Below are 17,618 nucleotides of genomic sequence, written 5' to 3'. Positions count from 1 at the left end.
GGGGGGGGGCAGAGGGAAGCCAAGCAGATTCTGCTGTACCTGCAGTCTTTGCCAGAGCTCTGGCCAGGGAACAGGGGGGCAGGGCCAGCTCTGCTGCCTGGAGCAGAGAGCCCAGCCCAGAGAGCATGCTGGGATGCTGGGGGAGTCTGGTTTAACTTAAACCAGCAAAGGTTCATCTTAAGCCAGATGGTGCATCAGACCAGCATAGTTAATACACTTCAACTTCTGTAATCAGCAGTGTGCAAAGGAGTGATGAGGCTAGCATCACATTGAGCTATCTTTGACTTCTCCAGCCTGAAAGACCAAGTATCTAGTGATAGCTGCACTGACTAGGAGTAGTCCTTAATATGAGTCTGGAGTGAGTCTCATTAGAGAATGTCCAGAATTTGCACTTTTTCCAGCAGAGGTGGGATCTCATGGGGTAAACAACACTTCTCATGGGCTTCCATAGAACATTTCCATATTTTCAGCATTCAGCATACAGTTTGTCACTTTTGGAAAACAAATTCTTAATAAAATATGTGCATGTTCATGATTATAACCAAAAACTACATTAAATATACCTTAGTTCTACGATTACTTGTGCTGCGACAGTTGTTCGTTGCTCCAAAACAAAAGCAAGAGGTACAGCCCTTGGGATTGGAAGGATTCAGATAAAATGAACCTCGACGGCAAATACTACATTTTACACCTTCAACATTCTCCTATTAAAAAACAATGAAAAGAAGTTTACAAAAGTTTCTAAGTGTTTCTGGTGAGTATCCCAAAATAGCCTGCACATACAAAAAAGTTTCTGCAAGAACATTTATTTAAATAATTATAAAATACATTAAAATATAGATTTAAAATTGTTACTTATAGCCTTCTTCCATACATAGTATTCCAAATGCAGATGAAATGGCCCCCTTTGAAAAGGTAACTTCTACTCTAGTAACTTATTCCTAACTTTGCCTTTTATATGTACAACAGGTTTTCTTTTAATGTATGACCCAAATGAACACTACCAGTGCTGTTGGAGTACATATAAAACATATTTGACAATGAAAAACTATGGTAAATTGTGAGACGTCTTTTTCAATTTAATCTGCAAAAAGATGTAGTGGAATTACTATATGGCACGTTATTGAGTAATGAACATTAGTCAGGTCCAGCTCTCAATAAAGCCAGGTGATTTCCCTGCCAGAATCCTCATCTTGACTTTTCCAAACCTATACTTGAAAAGGATACTTGTGAAAGTTCACATTTATAGGGCTTAATTTATGCAAATCACAGCAACAGAAAACTCCATGGATCCATGTGATGAAATGTCAACCTACACCATGTGGCAAAAAATGCCTGAAGCCTGACTGAAATAAAATAAACAGATAAATTTGCAAAAAGCAGATTTATTTCAAGTACATATGGTTTCAGAGAAGATATGTACTGAAATAATGTCATATCTTAATCCATTGCCCCAGTGTTTGCTGTTCTGTGAAACTAATTAAGTGCATTTTTAAAAATTCTTTACATTCTATGCAAATGCTATGAGGCTTTTTGCCATAATTATATTTGATTCTTATGTAAGTTCTGTAAATGGCAAATTTCTGTTATTAAAAATATGAAACAGGCACTGATGTGGAAACTGAAGTTTACAAAGCTTCAAGTAACTTGATTTAACTGACCTTGCAAAGACAAACTCCCATCTGTGGATCACAAACATTTGGCTCTGTTCCATCTCTATTACAGTTACAGGGAACACAATCTGGAAAACCGTAAGAACCAGGAGCACATCGGTCACACTGTCGCCCTGTTATTCCTGCCCTGCATCTTTATTGACAAAATAAAACACAGGAATATTTATGTTTTAATGTGTAGGGAGAAGGTGTCACAGAGGTGGGGAAAAAAGTAAAGCATAAAGCAGCTGGATTTGAAGTGAGCCTCTGATCATTAAACAAATGCATCATCCTTCAGGAACAGCAGCTGCAGGCAAGTACCATATTTTCTCGCATATAGCCCGCACATTGATATAACCCGCACCAATGTATAATCCGTGGAAAACTGTATTTTCGGAAAATAGTCCATATATAGACCGCACCCAGGTATTCCCTGCACCTGACAGTGTCGGTACCGAGGGCAACTCGGTCCCAGCAACTCGTACAGTTGATCGACGCGGTAAAAAGACGATTGCAATATCAACAAAGGGCCATGAATGAACACATTTCACCATTGTGCTAGCGTGCACCGCAGGTGGTGTAAAGTTAAAACCTGTGGTTATTTTCAAATGGGTAACAATGCCCCGAGAAAAGATCCCAAATGGAGTTGCAGTTATTTGCAATAAGAAAGGGTGGATAAACAAGGATATAACGAAAGAATGGACAGAATGCTGTTTTTGAACACGGAAAAGCGGGTTTTTCGCGCCGAAATCTTTGCTATAGCACTTGTATCATCATTGTCCAGTATGTTGTATAACCTGAAAATACTATTCAAACAATTATTAATGGACTTATTAACTTCTGCTACAGTTGTTTTTGCATAAATGGCTCTGCATAGCCCGCACCCTTGTATAGCCTGCACCCATCCGTCATGTTTGTAAAAATTTATATAACCCGTGGACTATATGTGAGAAAATACGGTACTTTTCTCTAATTTGAGTTATCAGAAATGTCTGCCAGCAGACTTTGAAACATAACCAGAACACAAGACTATAAAGAACTTCCTTCTACCTTGTGGCTACTAATTCAGTCTCTGAAGTGGACCTGCACAGTGTGGTAAAGCACCTGGACTTACAGAAATGTGGATCCTGTGACTTACCTTTCCCCCCATCACTAAACTCCATGCTAACCACCACCTACCACAGTCTCCCTCTGCAACCCTAATGCATTATTTCAGGGAGCAAATGTTCTTTGTAAAGTAAACCCCCGATATCTTTATCTGAAGAGTCTATCTGGGCTGAAACCATTTTTAAAACCCCTTGGCAAGCAGCAATTAAATTCCTCTGGCTCTCAACATCCAACATTTTTCATATGTGCTTGGCTCAGAATTGAGAAATTTGAGTAAATGGAAATACACTGTTAAAAAGTATGGACACAAAATACTACATTTGATACAACATATAAGCATGATTAAGCATTTCATCATATAGTAGGTGAGCCTTGTCACAATCTCTAGGCATGTTACCCATATATCCAATAACAGGAAGTAAATTTACATAAAGAATTAGAACTTTGGACTTTGCTACAATCCACAGAACTGAACATTTCAACGAGAAGGAAACGGCTAACCAGGCTCTTCAGTGGTTCGTGTTCTGCAGAGAGATCTGACAAATCATTGGGTTTTGCCTCAAAATGAATTTGCCTACAAAATTTATTCTCATTAGCTTTTCACTACTTGGGCTCCAAGTAAAAAAAAAAAAAAATTCACAATCATGGCCAGATAACCCAGAAAAATGTGTTAATTCTTTTGCAAAATTATGAGTTACCCTGAATTTATTTGAAATAAAAGGAGTTTCACTAATAAAACCTGTTAGATACACAGTTTGGTAAGGATGTAGAGGACACAGCTTCCCATTTTGTCCCGAGGACAAGGGCAATGGTCAATCATGTTGGTATAAAAAGGGCTATAACTCCAGGTACAGAATTTTGGATTCAGAAAATGAAGTGATTCAGAAGATTCAGAAATGGTATATAGGGACCCACCCAAATCACTGTTTTGCAGATTTCACAGAAACTGCAAAATCTGGGGTTGCCTGCAAAATCCAGGGTTACCCATGAAATCCACAATAAAGCCCCACCAAAAACTAAACAACAACAAAAAAACCCTTAAAAATAATTTTTTATTAAGTCTTCCCCTCCTGGGCAGGCCCACCTGGAACAGGAAGGCTTTGACTGGCAAGTCAGCATAAAAAGGGCAGCAGACAAGCTGGCAGCTGCCCCACCTCCCCCCTGCCAATCAGTGCCGAGAGGTGGGGCCACTGGGAAATCCCTGCTCTTTGTGCTGGGACAAAGCCACAAAAATGGTTCTCTGTTGCCTTGAGTTAAGTAGGTCCCTAGTGATATATGTTGTTACATTGTGAAATAGAGGGCTCTGTTAAAAAACTCTGATATGGGTTGGAAGCTCAGACCCATTCTTGGGAGCGACATACAGAATTGACAAATCAAATTCAGCTGCCTTTGAACACCTGTATTCCACCAGAACTTATATCAGAGTTAGGAAAAACACCCTACTGCCTATTAAAGGAGCCATGCTTGCCTTTAGGAGCTCTTATCTTCCCAGGCAAATGAAAAGAACTGTGACAATGGTAGGACTGACAAGCATTAGCAGTTAAGAGAATTCTCTGCAGTTGTCTTTCATACAACCTAAATAAGAGGATAAATCTAAGGAGTGTACTCTCACGTCAGCAAACAGATATTAAGAATATATGGCCTAATTTCAAAGGTGCTTAGCCTCTTCACCTGCCACAGAGCAATATAAACTGCTTATATAACATCTTTCATCAGCATTACAAACATTACTTGGGCTTCACAGCACCCTGTGGGGTAAAAAATTAACAATTTAAGAACATGAAGGGAATGTATCCAGTGGTTAAAAGTAGATGTCTGGCAGTCAGAAATTCTGGTTTACAGTCCTGGATCTGCCACTAACTTGCTATGTAACATTGATTAGGTTTATATGTGCTCTTGAGACCAGTACTGAGAAGCACTCCCCTACAACCCTACTTCACACATGTAACACAGAAATGAGGCAGCAAAACTTCCCTCAGGGTGTCCCATGCTGTCACCACTTTCAAGCAGACAAAAGACAAAGGTCTGGAGAGCAGTGGTGGGTTGTGCCCTCAGGTTGAGTTCACTACCTCATTTCCAGGTATGGTGTATGTGAGCTAAAGTGAGTGTGCTGAGATGCTTGTGAGGAAGGAGTACAGACATGCCCTTTGAGATGCACAGGGGTTCAATGATTTACTCACAAGTCACACAGCAAGTCAGTAGTCAAGGGAAATAAAGCCCAGGAGTCCCACTCCCACCAACCAGCTACCAGAGCAAACCGAGTTTCTACTAAAAATTTACAGATTCCTTGAGAAACCCACATTCTAACCATTGGTTAACATGGGATAAAACTGTATATAGCCACATAAGAATATGTTTCCATCTTCTGCAAAAAAGAGAAGTGAACCAAAGCACTTGTAATAATTTGCCAGTGCATCAGTAATAAACAAGTTTCGTCCCACAGTGCAAACTTACTTGCACTGCCCACTGCTTTTATCACATTCTGGGTTTGCCACATTCACAACTCCTTTGCTTGAACAGTTGCAGCTTTCACAGCCAACAACAGGATGGTAGCTGAAGAACCGTTTCTCACACACTTCACACTTGGGCTTCACCGTTTGAGGGGGGCAAATACATTTACCAGTTATGTCATCACAAAGACGTCGACCGCAGTTGCATACTAGGGCAAGAGAAAATGTTTTACAAATTAATTGTATTTAATTTAAACAAATTACTCTTACTCAATGTATATATAAAACAAGACAAGTGTGTGGGGCCTCATTTTTCTCTATATTTTACCAGCATTATGTTTTTGTCACTTAGCTGGCTCCAACAGTTACAAAGGTTTACGTCAGAGGAATTTCAGGCTAGTAACAGTAACTGCAATTTCAAATAGTAACCTGGAACCTCTGCACTTTTCCTTAAAATGATTCCTCAAGTTCAACACATCCAGTATTGTTTTACATTTCCTGGCACTGTCTGCTAAACACTGACCAAACAATAGTTTTGGTGGACTTGATACCATGTTTTCAATACAATTAACATATAATATAATATTCAGGAGAGACAGACTGTCAAGGCTGTGTACTGTAACTAATGAATCTGTCAATGCTATTAATTTAATGCCACATGTGCTTATTTATGGAAAAGCTGGGATAAGCTGGGACACAACAGCTGGTAATAAGCTTTAGAAAGTTTATTTAATATTGAGTATAGAATAAACCATTCATCTCTGGAGGAGTGACTTTACGGACTGTAATAGCAAGTTTATGAACATGCTGGCCCCAATCCAGGAAAGCACTTAAAAGCCTACTTCATGTTAAGGACATGAGTTTAAAGTGAACAGGCTTACTCCTCTGATGATGCGAAGCAGCTGCTCTGCTCAACCAGCGTTAGATCAATTAGCACCTTGTACAATCAAACTCTAATGTGCAAAATGAAGCTGCAGGATGTAATATATAAGACCACAATATACTCATAGAATATACTTACATTTGCAGAATGGAAATCCATAGTAGCCAGTTTGGCATCTACTACACTGACGACCAATTATATTAGATTTGCAATCACACTGTCCTCCCCAAGGGTTGCAAGTTGGGCTAATGGAACCTGCTCTGTGGCAATTACAAGGCAATGCTCCATTGCTGTAGAAAGCTACCAGCGATCTCATAGAATCCTTACAAAATGATGGTGAAGTTACTGGGCTATTGAAAGAAAAGTATAAATCATGTAAAGAGAAGTTACTTGCCAGGATCTAGAGATGTGTTGTCTATTTGTGCATCATCACTGTGGGTGCGCACATACTTCAAGCACTGGCAAGACTTTTCACCTTAACAATGTGTGCAGGATATACTGTAGCCCCAGCCCTCTTTTATGCAATTAAGAGAGGACATCATAGCAGTTTACAAATGTCTGAAGAGCTGCCACAAAGGGGAACGCTTTTTCTTCCTCACAGCAAAAAGCAGCGCCCACCTACCTGAAAGTGGGTCTCAGAAACCTCTAGTTAAACAGTAACTGAAGGACCGACTTATCAAACATAACATCTACTTAGGAGGCTTCCACAATCGCACAGTGCTTTGTAAAGTTCAGCACCAAATTGGCTAGTTGGCTGAGGTGCAATTTAGTAACCAACTTCTTTGACAACTGATGCCTTGTCATGATGCCTTGATGTTATTGATGCCTTGTCATGGTAAAGGATAGTACCAGAAGACTTGCCAAGAGGGCTTGGATCTCACCTATCCTTCTTGCAGAGTAAATTCCTACAAGAAAAGCTATTTTTATAGAATGGTAAAGCAAAGAGCTTGGATTTAAATGGCAGCTGCATTAGATATATTGGGCATTTATGTACATACTTTTTTTCCCGCGATGCACCAGAGAGATCTGCCACTTCAGAGAGGACTCTATTAATCAAGCCTGCTCCACATGTGAGCTAAGGTGAACTGCTCTGTGCCGCGTGCAGTTGTATAAGTGGCGAAATGCATGTCAGCATGCATAAAATGGCAGTAATGTGCTTTTGAACTAAAGCTTTTCCGAGCTGTTTTAGTTCAAACGTGGGCCGCTGCCATTTTGTCAGTGCTGATGTGCATTTCACTGCTTATACAACTGCAAGCATCACAGAGCCAGCACTTGCATGTGTAAAAATGCCCTTAATGAACAAGTTTAGATCTTACTGGGCACATCTACATGAGATGCTGTCTGCGCAGTAGCCTGACACTACTGCGCAGTAGTGCTGCATGGCAAAAACCATGCCGAGACACTACTGTGCAGTAGTGTTACTTAAAAGGCATTTGCCAGCACTACTGTGCTGTAACTTTGGTTACTGTGCATTTGTTTAGTACTTGTATTATTTGTACAGGTACTAAATAAATAAGCAGCAACCACTGTGCAGTAGCCTCTCGTGTAGACGCACCCACTGTGAAATAGGGAGAAACCTGGTCAGGTCCTTGATTAATCTCAAGATGTTTACGTGAAAAAAAATATGCGCTGCCTATGAACCAGGTGGACCAAGACAGTCTCGAGGTGAACTCTGACAGACTTATGGAAAAGTCTGCAGGCTTTAGCTTTAGGAAGTGTTCTAACATAACTAGAAGACTAGCCAAGGCTAAGGTTTTCTGTCTGAGCTGAAAAATGTGGTCCACTTAGCTAGGTAAGCACATCATGTGGAGTCCTTCCTGCTACGTGAAGTATTCTCCCTCTGACCTGGGAAATGAGGTCTGAGACCAGGGACAGAACCTTGCAGCTCTTCACTGACATCAGCCAAATGTCTTAGTACTAAAACTGCCTCAGCCACTCAGGGACTAAGATGATTCTCTGGACTGAGCTCCGTCTCCTTTCGCAGCATGCTTGTAGGATCAAAGGTTTGGGCAGGAAGGTTTACAGGAGGAAAAGATTGAGCATCAAAATGGCAGTACCAGTAAGAGAGTCAAAATTAAAGTGTGTGACAGGAGGATCTGAAAGGAGACAAACCATACCAAAGAGAAAGGAGGCTAACAAAACAATATTCTCTCTTTCCTTCTGCTTAAAGAGAAAAAATAATGAATAATTACATCCCTAATGAAGCAATACTTTGAAGGGAAGACCTCTAGTAGATATGCAAGCTGCAAAAAATGGCTGAAGAGTTTTCCAGATCTAACCAAGACTGTTGAAAAGAACTACAGAGTACAAAGTTTAAGCTACCCTTTAATCCCACAGCAGAAGGCACAAGGGGTGGGTCTACAGTGCATTTGACATTGCAATGGAAAAACTTATTTTAACCAGTGCTTGAAACACATGCATATCCATAGTGAGGACTTTCACACAGATAATCACACAAAGAATAATACCTGACTATTTTCTGTAGTGGCTTAATTAAAAGTTCTCTCTCTAAAATATGTCTCTGGAACAACAGCAACATAGAAATATACATGCATGAAAATACTTAAACTAACAGTATTAGTGAACTGGTCTACAAACCCAGTTAATTCAATACTTTTTTTCCAAAGAAGTACATGTATACAAAGAAAGTACCTGGTGACTGACATTTTAGAAATACAAAAGATAGACAGCAGCAATTTTCTGTTTCTGTACACTAAACAATAACATTCTCCCTTTAGACTTGATTTACAGTGTGAAGACATGGAGAGCTATAGGGCAATATTTTAATTCCCCATAGAGATTTAATGGTCCAGCATCAGTCATGTAATACATGCCCACATAGCACAATGACACAATTTTTAAGAGTTGCATTATGAAATAGCAATAATAACTCGTCACACTGTAAAATGTTCATCGTTTCAGAAAGTGATGCTTACTCAATATAAAAACTGTTTCCTCCACATTGGTTGATAAAATCAAATGACTTGTCCACAGTTCTTATTTGAAGAATGTTAGGGCTGTAGCTATCTGCCGGAATGACTAAAACATGTTCCTTAAAACAGCAAGAAAATTCGATTTAATCTTTCATATAAAAACAGAAGCAATAAACTAATATATTTATATATTAAAGTGTACTTCCATTCTCTACCCGGATTGCCTATAAAACACTAAGGCACAAATCTAGCTCCCCTTTAGGTGGGTAAATAGCACTTAGAGGGCTAACATTTACAAAGAGTTAGGGTGTTGTTACATATTATCTTTCACACTTGTTAAGGGCTCTTAAATTAGGAGTGTTCATGCATTAGGTCTGGAAAACACAGACTAAGTGCCCTCTGAGCCTGTCACAGAGAGCTCTCTTCCAGAGAGGATTATCTCTAATTTTGGGCAGTTCTTGCTGCAGACGTGTTAGATTGCTCCGCGGGGCCCGGACAAGTTGGGAGCAGTCCTCCACTATCTCAGGAGGTCCCACTCCCAGCCTTCCCTACATGAACACTATCCTACCACAGAATGACAGCAGAAATGGCAGCTGGGGGAGCCCTAGAAGTAAGGATTCTTCTTCCCTTTCCCTCCACCCTGGGGCTTCCCCATCCCCTGCCCCTCCAGTCCCTTGGAGGTCACCCCCCGCCCACTACCACCCCCAGTCCCTCAGGGTTCACTCCCTGCCCTGCTAGTGTTGTCCTGGGGGAGCAGACAGAGAAGGGGAACCCATCTGCTTGCTGCCACCACTACTGCTCTCCAGGTTGGAGAGCAGTGGTGGTGGCAGCAGTGGTAGATGGATTTCCCTTTTCTGTTTGCTTTCCTGGGACAATACCAGCAGCCACAGGTAAGTGGAGAGTTGCAAGGAAGCTGGGGAGAATGGAGGGCAGGAAGCAGGTGTTCAGGGACTAGAGCCTGGCCCTGGGATGGAGGAAGGGGTCACGGCCTGATCTGGGCTGGTGGGGACACAATCCAGGCAGACAGGGGCTGGTAGTTCTGACCAGAGCTGCCAGAGACCCAATCTGGACCAGCAAGGACCCAACCTTGGCAGGCAGGGGCTGGCAGGCCCAATCCAGGCTGTGGGACCATTCCTGGAATATACAGTACCCTGGAGAGCAGGTGAGCAAGACAAGAATGGAGTTAACTCCTAACCACACCTCACCAGTCCTCTAGGAACAGGACAGAGCAGTGCATGCTAGAGAGGATATTGAACCTTAATGTGTGACTGCTCACAGCATGTGCTAACTTTAACACAGCCTAATATTCCTTAGAGTAATTGTAATGTCTAACTACAATCTTATGTGCCTTCCTAGATGGAATAGGACTACAATAGGGCATAAACAGCTGGAGTGGTTCCTTTCTGAGTATACTCCAAAGGACAAGGAGTTAAGCTGGTTTGAGTGGATCCCTTCTGACTATGTTCTGAGGGACAAGGCAAGTTGCACAGGGGAAGTAGGATCTAAAATATGAGTCTGGCCCTGAATACCTGTGCATTGCTGAAGTTAGCTGCATAAGTGCTCTTTATCTGTCTACTGACAGAAAGTGGATTTGGGTCAAATTTGGACCAAAATATGGGAAAATACCTATTACCCAATATCACAAGTTCTTATTTTTGGTTCTCTCTCTCTCTCTCTCTAAATGAATAGCAAACATAAAAAGAATACTACCACACCCATAAATTTAACAAACATACCAAAACCAATGTTTTGCCATTGGGAATCTTCAAAGTAACAGAGATGTCAGGTCCAGGAATGTCAAGTTCTATTTGGTTTTCTGCAATCACCTGGTCTCGACAGCCAAACACATGAGGGCAGAACAAAGCATTGGCAAAACCTAAAAGAAATGTTAAGGTCTAGTGTGCTAAACTGCTGAAAAGGGAAAAAAAGTTAAACTAATACACAGGGCTACTCACCTGACCAGGGACGTCCCCCATCCACAAGTACCTCCACAGGAAATGTTGGATGGTCTGGCTGATAAAAATGTATAACAAATACATATCTGCCCACATGTGGCACTCTCCCACTCAAGGTAATCTGGTTCTGGAGAAACAAAACCAGCTACGTTTATGCATTTGTTTTGTGAATGAATTGTCATTATGCTCTGGGCCAGTTGCAATGAAAGCTGACAGAGCACAGAACCTCTAAGGAGGAGAAGGGCCTCCTCCAGGATCAGTCCCCATGTTAAATCCTCAGAGCGATTATATTCCTTTTTTTCATTTTCACAATCTATGAAACTATTACATTATGTTTAGAATTAAGCTTGGTTCCAATTTTTTTGTTTCTGCTCTGCACTTTTTCCACTGGGGATAACATATCTCCATATTTTGGCTGTAAAATATCATTTAAGTTTAGGTTTCATGTTGTGCTCAGTCTGCTTAACTACCCACAATACACTCTGTTCCCTAGAAACAATAACATTCAAAATATGAACTACCTGTACCGATGTCAAGGTTACTCCTTTAACTGTGTTAGCAGAAGGTAAAGGAGCACTCAATGGATCGTATAGTACATTTCTCTGCACTTCTGAAATTTTCCCATTCCTGAGTACGTCCAAAAGCAAGGCCATTAACGGAGTTCCATACACTGAGGGAATGCATGAAGCACTAAAAATAGAATTATATTAATTATTTGTGGGGCAGGGAAAATTTCTTAAGTAAAATAAATAGAAATCAGGCATGGTGGTAGAAGTTAATACATTAGAACATGTACACTTAATAATAAAATATAACTAATGTTACTCTTTGGGATTCTACATGATTGATATTAAGCAAAAACAAGATTATTTTCAGTGAATTAAACCAATGTAAATATAATAGTTGTATTTACTCAAAACTATCATATGATAAGTAGCTTAACTGTTAAGGATTTGTGAAACAAATGCAAATATAACCAGTGGTGTCAGAACAATATAAAGTAAATTTTAGTGATCTAAGCAAGTCACAAAGAAAAGAATCTAAATTAATATTGAAAGTCCTGATCCTACAAATTCTTGCAGACGTGCATGACTGTAAATGTAGAAATATTCCCCATAAAAATGGGACTGATCATTAGGGCTGTGCAAAGCTTCAGGTACTGATTTGATCTGAAGGAGATTCAGCCCGATTCAGTGGCCGAATCTCCAAATCTGAATTGAATCAGGGGACCAATTAAAAGGTCTGAATCAATTCAGAAAAGATTCGGAGAGCTTTGGCGATTTGGGCAGTCCCTGCTGGCTGCAGCAGGGAGCTGGACCCAGACTCCATGCTGGTAAGTAGGGGGTGGGGTCCTGACCCCTGCCCACTGTCCCAGCCCCCCACCCCCCCATAGCTGCCTTGCCCAGCCCCAGTTCCCGGTTGTTTAAAAAAAAAAGCCCCTACTCACCGGCTGCTGCCAGGCAGAGGGGGGCATCCCCACTGCCACCCACTGCCCCATGCTGCATGACAGAGCCCCCCCCACCTAGCAGCAGTGAGGATCACCCCCCAACCTAGCAGTGAGGATCACCCCCCCACCTAGCAGCAGCTGATAAATAGGGGCTTTTTTTTTTTCAAAGAGCTGGGAGCTGGGGCTGGGCGGGGCTGGGAGAGCGGGAGTGGGGTGAGGCCTGTGCGATTCGGAGATGCGGCTGATTCAGCAGCAGCCAAATCTCCAAATCAGATTCAGCCTAATCAATTTGGGACAGTGATTCAAATCGCCAACTCAAATCACTGTCCCCCGAATCGGCTGAATCTGAAGCAAATACTAGCTGCTTCACACAGGTGAAATCATGGATTTAAAAGCCAAGTACAAATTCTGCTTAACTGTTTGTTGAAACAAAGCTAAAGTATATGAACAACACATCTCCACAGTGGGAACAATATATTAAATATCCATTTTCTAAGTAAATTTATTTTTGACCCAAAAATTGTATTTAGGGCTGCAAGTGAAAATTAACTGGATTTCAATAGAGTATTTATTCACTTCTTGTGACAGTCATCAATCACTGCTCAAGAACAACCCAGAACTAGAATGGCTGGTAGGTTCCAGGCCCAGAACTGAGTGAGGTGCCTTTGCCAGGCCTGTGCAGGAAATCTTGCAAAACATCTGCTTACAATATGAATAAACTGTGCCAATCTTTCCATTTTGTAAACAATAAACCCAATCACAAAATTAAAAATGAAGTCAGCTAATAATGTTTTTTTTAAAAGAACAATACCATTCAAGTAAATGATTTATGTTGAAACAGCAATAAGGATGAAAATTATAAAAAGCAATGTATATTCACAAAACCACAAATAAAAGGTACATACACATAATTTCACCTGTCTTATTTTATGACATATTTTAAGCTGGCCAGCTGCACTTCTCATTGGGCAAACAGCACTGGGAAAGCCTCTACCATAAGATGAGCAGGGGCCTCCAGCAGAAGCCAGAAACCCCTCCCTTCCAGGGCAGCAGCCATCTTATCAAGCCACACGCCCTCCTAACCCTACATATCTTCTTCTTGGCTGCCCAATGACCCATCTTCAAGAGGAGGGCTGGAGAAGGAGTCTTGGAAATGCTTGGCCCATGGCCTTGTGGTTGGAACACTCTGCTGGGAAGCAGGAAATGTATATTCAAACCTCATCTGGGTGACATGGGTCTAGGCAGGTCTTCCCCTCCTCCTTCCCTTCCTCCTGGCCAAGTGCCCTAACCCAAGGAGTGCCCTACTGAGCTAAAAAGTGGGAAGTGCTGCCAACATTTCATTTCCCACAGGTATGTGTACAAGCTGATTCTATTTCACTGCAGGGCAAAAAAAAATCCTAAACCATGTATAAGTGCCAGCAATTGTAGTTAGGCAGCTAGAGTTAGTACCAGGTGTAATAATCTAATCCCTCCAGGATGAACAGGATTGGAAATAAATGCTGTGCACTGTGTGGAAACCAAAAAAAAAGGTCACATGTTAGACTTTTTAAAAGGTCTCAAGTGCCAAGTATCTTAATATTATTCCTGTATTTGAAAATTATTGGATTTAGTCACCAATTCCTTTCTACCATCCAAAAAATTGATTATAGCTTTTCTCACTTTAATACCCTATTACATTGCTAAAATATCACGGAATACCTTAGAACTAGATTCACAAAGCTGACTTAGGCATCGTAGCTTTACTGTATATCAGTATACACACAGATGTATACACACATAGCCAGGTTTTCCTTAAAGCTATAACATAAATCAGTGCAGACAGCCCAGGAACCTACCAGTGAAGGTATTAACTAAATCCTGAATAAAGACTGCATAGATTAACACAAAGACTTTATCTCTTTTCAAACATTACCCTGAAATATCTTGTCTCAGGATCAGCTGCGAGTCACAGAACAAACTTTCAGTCATAAAGGCAATAAAATATTACTCTACACACGTCTCTCTCTTTCAAGGTCTTCAGGAAGAATGAAGGAAAGAGGAAGGCAAATTACCTTTGATTAAGAAAACTTTGATAAGTAGCTATGCAGAGTACTTCAGGATCCACATATTCTAGAGAAAATTCTTCAGCTGGTATAATACAGATTTTGTGCTGAAAAGCAAACAAATAGGTATGAGTCAGTTAATACTCTTATCCTTTTAGACAGCTGCTTATAAATTGTAATGTTGTCTCCTTGTGCATATGCAATATGACGAAAACTGGGGAAAAATGTTTGGACCTGTGGTTAGGGCTTTTTAGCAGGAATTTGATTTCTCTGTACCTGACTTCTCGAACTATAAAGTTAAGACGATATTGCTTCCCCATATACCCTGGTAGGGTTGTGAAGACACATGTAGTAATGAAATCAAAAAGTACCCAGGACAAAACTCTTCGATTATGTGGCCAATGAGCACACAGGACAGGTTGAGAGAAAAGGATATAATGCCCTCACTTGCAGTCATATGTCCTTTTGGACACTAGGCTAGGGATAAATATTACACATAAACCAGTATAAGTGATCAGAAACCAGTTCAAACCTGTAACACAACAAAAGTTCGGTGCACATAAAACACTTTCAAAATGACTGAAACTGGTTTAAGATAAATCTGGGTGGGTGTAGTATCAGATTTAACTGATTTAGGTTAAATCGGTTTATTGAACTTCTGTCGCAGATCCCCTCCAGATTCAAGTTACCTCATAGACCCTCAGCATCCCAAGACGCTTTGCACCTCCCCCACAAACCCTCCCCTTGCAGGGTAGGCAGGCTAACCTTGGCCCAAGGTGTCTGCTCCAGCTGAGCAGGGAGGCATGCTCTAGTGCCCACTAGCTTCTTGCCTGAGCCACTGCAGGCATGTGGCTGCATTTCCAGAATCAAAAGTGAATGTCTATTCACTTGCTTATCAGTTCAATCTATGCAGCTTAGACTAACCTGCAAAGATTGAATCGATTTAACCTCAGGCTTTTTGGCTGTCTGTACTTAGCCTAGATATACTTTTCAAGTTCTACTAAAGTGGGAGAAGGTGTTAGCATGCAGTCCATGAATAAGCTGTATTTCAATAGCGCTAAAGTATCACTTTGTATTAAGAGCTCATCTCTAGGCAAAACTAGAGCAACCTGACTTAATTTTTTCATTAAAAAACTAATAAAAATATGTAAAGGATGTGTTTGTACATGAATTACCTAAAAAGGAAGACCAAAATACCCTGATGTGTAGTAAAGTAACTGCTTTGAATAATGAAAAACAACTTTATAGGTGGATGACACCTTTGCTTAATGTGGTGAGAAATAAAGCTTAAAAGAAAATATTAGGACAGTGTTTTAGGACTTACTAATGGGGTATGTGAGGCCTTCTAAGTAGCTACAAGGCAGAGAAATAAAATCCTTGTTCACAAGCAAAGAGTCAGCTGCAGATGTCTACCTTGGTTGGTAAAGATGGAAGGAAACACAGCTAGTGGTAGAACAGGGCTAGGCTCAGCTGCTTTGAACTACACCTTTAGGAGGAGCTAGTAAAAAAATGAACCGTAGACATTAGTCACTGTCTGGATTTGGACACCTCATTCATATCACTATGGGAGGAACAAAAACAGAGTATAAGAAACTCTCTTTGAACTCTGATCACATAAAGACTGTTTGCATTTACTATTTGGACCAACCTCTGAACTAAAAAAAATAGGAGTGGCTTCTCCAGTATCTCTCTTCCCTGTAACCTGACTTGTCAGGCTCTTCAACTCACAAACTCCAGAACATTAACTGCATAGCAAAGGCAGCCCATCCTTCCACTTGATTAGCTACTAATGAACTTTCTTCTTACAAATGTGTATTTCTTATGTGTATTTGGAAATCACATTTCCTGAATTTAAAGAGAATATTCAGAAATATGGGGCAAGGTCTATATTTTTTGTTCTCAGAGGAGTTTGCATTCTAAATCAGTACAACAGAAGTTCATGTTAGTCCATATCTTTTGCCTATTGATCTTGATAACATGGGAATCACTAGTGAGAGAGAACAGACATTCCAGACAGTCTTAATTAATTAATTCTGAACAATGCCCTCCAACAAGAGTAAACAAAGAATGTGTTATCCTGTGCTGTATACAATAATTTGTGGCTAGATTCTGTTCTTATTCATACTACTTTCTTGGAACTTCTTGTGATTACACTCTGGATTTTAATGAGCTGTATAGGACTGGAAAAGGGCCAACGTGGTCCCCATTTTCAAAAAGGGGAGGAAGGAGGACCCGGGCAACTATAGGCCAGTCAGTCTCATCTCCATCCTTGGCAAAGTCTTTGAAAAAATTATCAAGGCTCACATTTGTGAGAGCCCGGCAGGACAAATTATGATGAGGGGAAACCAGCACGGGTTCGTAGCAGGCAGATCGTGCCTGACCAATCTAGTTTCTTTTTATGACCAGGTTACGAAATGCCTGGACACAGGAGGAGGGGTGGATGTCGTATACTTAGACTTCAGCAAGGCCTTCGATACGGTATCCCACCCTGTACTGGTGAATAAGTTAAGAGGCTGTGACTTGGATGACTACACAGTCCGGTGGGTGGCGAATTAGCTGGAGGGTCGCACCCAGAGAGTTGTGGTGGATGGGTCGGTTTCAACCTGGAAGGGTGTGGGAAGTGGGGTCCCACAGGGTTCGGTCTTTGGACCGATACTCTTTAATGTCTTCATCAGTGACTTGGACGAGGGAGTGAAATGTACTCTGTCCAAGTTTGCAGATGACACAAAGCTATGGGGAGATGTGGACACACCGGAGGGAAGGGAACAGCTGCAAGCAGATCTGGACAGGTTGGACAAGTGGGCAGAAAACAACAGAATGAAGTTCAACAAGGAGAAATGCAAAGTGCTGCACCTAGGGAGGAAAAATGTCCAGCACACCTACAGCCTAGGGAATAACCTGCTGGGTGGCACAGAAGTGGAAAGGGATCTTGGAGTCCTAGTGGACTCCAAGATGAACATGAGTCGGCAGTGTGACGAAGCCATCAAAAAAGCCAATGGCACTTTATCATGCATCAGCAGATGCATGATGAATAGGTCCAAGGAGGTAATAATTCCCCTCTATCGGGCGCTGGTCAGACCGCAGTTGGAGTACTGCGTGCAATTCTGGGCGCCGCACTTCAAGAGGGATGTGGATAACCTGGAGAGGGT

The 17,618-nt window shown here is 41.2% G+C and overlaps 1 protein-coding gene across 7 annotated transcripts in view; it reads right to left on the bottom strand.

The window, feature by feature from the left end:
- Positions 1-17,618, bottom strand: part of LOC102386555 (laminin subunit alpha-3) — a 134,312-nt gene that overhangs the window by 75,109 nt on the left and 41,585 nt on the right. For 6 of the 7 annotated variants that reach the window (XM_025213874.1, XM_025213868.1, XM_025213877.1 and 3 more), the window contains 9 exons: positions 14,479-14,576; positions 11,502-11,670; positions 10,981-11,107; positions 10,762-10,901; positions 9,029-9,144; positions 6,231-6,442; positions 5,214-5,418; positions 1,662-1,806; positions 564-704 (listed from right to left, as the gene is read on the bottom strand). In XM_025213874.1, the coding sequence (XP_025069659.1) occupies positions 564-704; positions 1,662-1,806; positions 5,214-5,418; positions 6,231-6,442; positions 9,029-9,144; positions 10,762-10,901; positions 10,981-11,107; positions 11,502-11,670; positions 14,479-14,576 (1,353 nt within the window). Of the gene's footprint in view, positions 1-563; positions 705-1,661; positions 1,807-5,213; positions 5,419-6,230; positions 6,443-9,028; positions 9,145-10,761; positions 10,902-10,980; positions 11,108-11,501; positions 11,671-14,478; positions 14,577-15,882; positions 15,907-17,618 lie in introns of those variants that run through there. The other variant, XM_025213890.1, reaches the window with a different exon arrangement.

The sequence above is a fragment of the Alligator sinensis genome, unplaced genomic scaffold (genome assembly GCF_000455745.1).
Source record: "Alligator sinensis unplaced genomic scaffold, ASM45574v1 scaffold117_1, whole genome shotgun sequence".
NCBI classification, from domain to species: Eukaryota; Metazoa; Chordata; order Crocodylia; family Alligatoridae; genus Alligator; species Alligator sinensis.
Note: the sequence above shows the minus strand (reverse complement) of the source record. Positions and strands in the feature narration are given on the sequence as shown.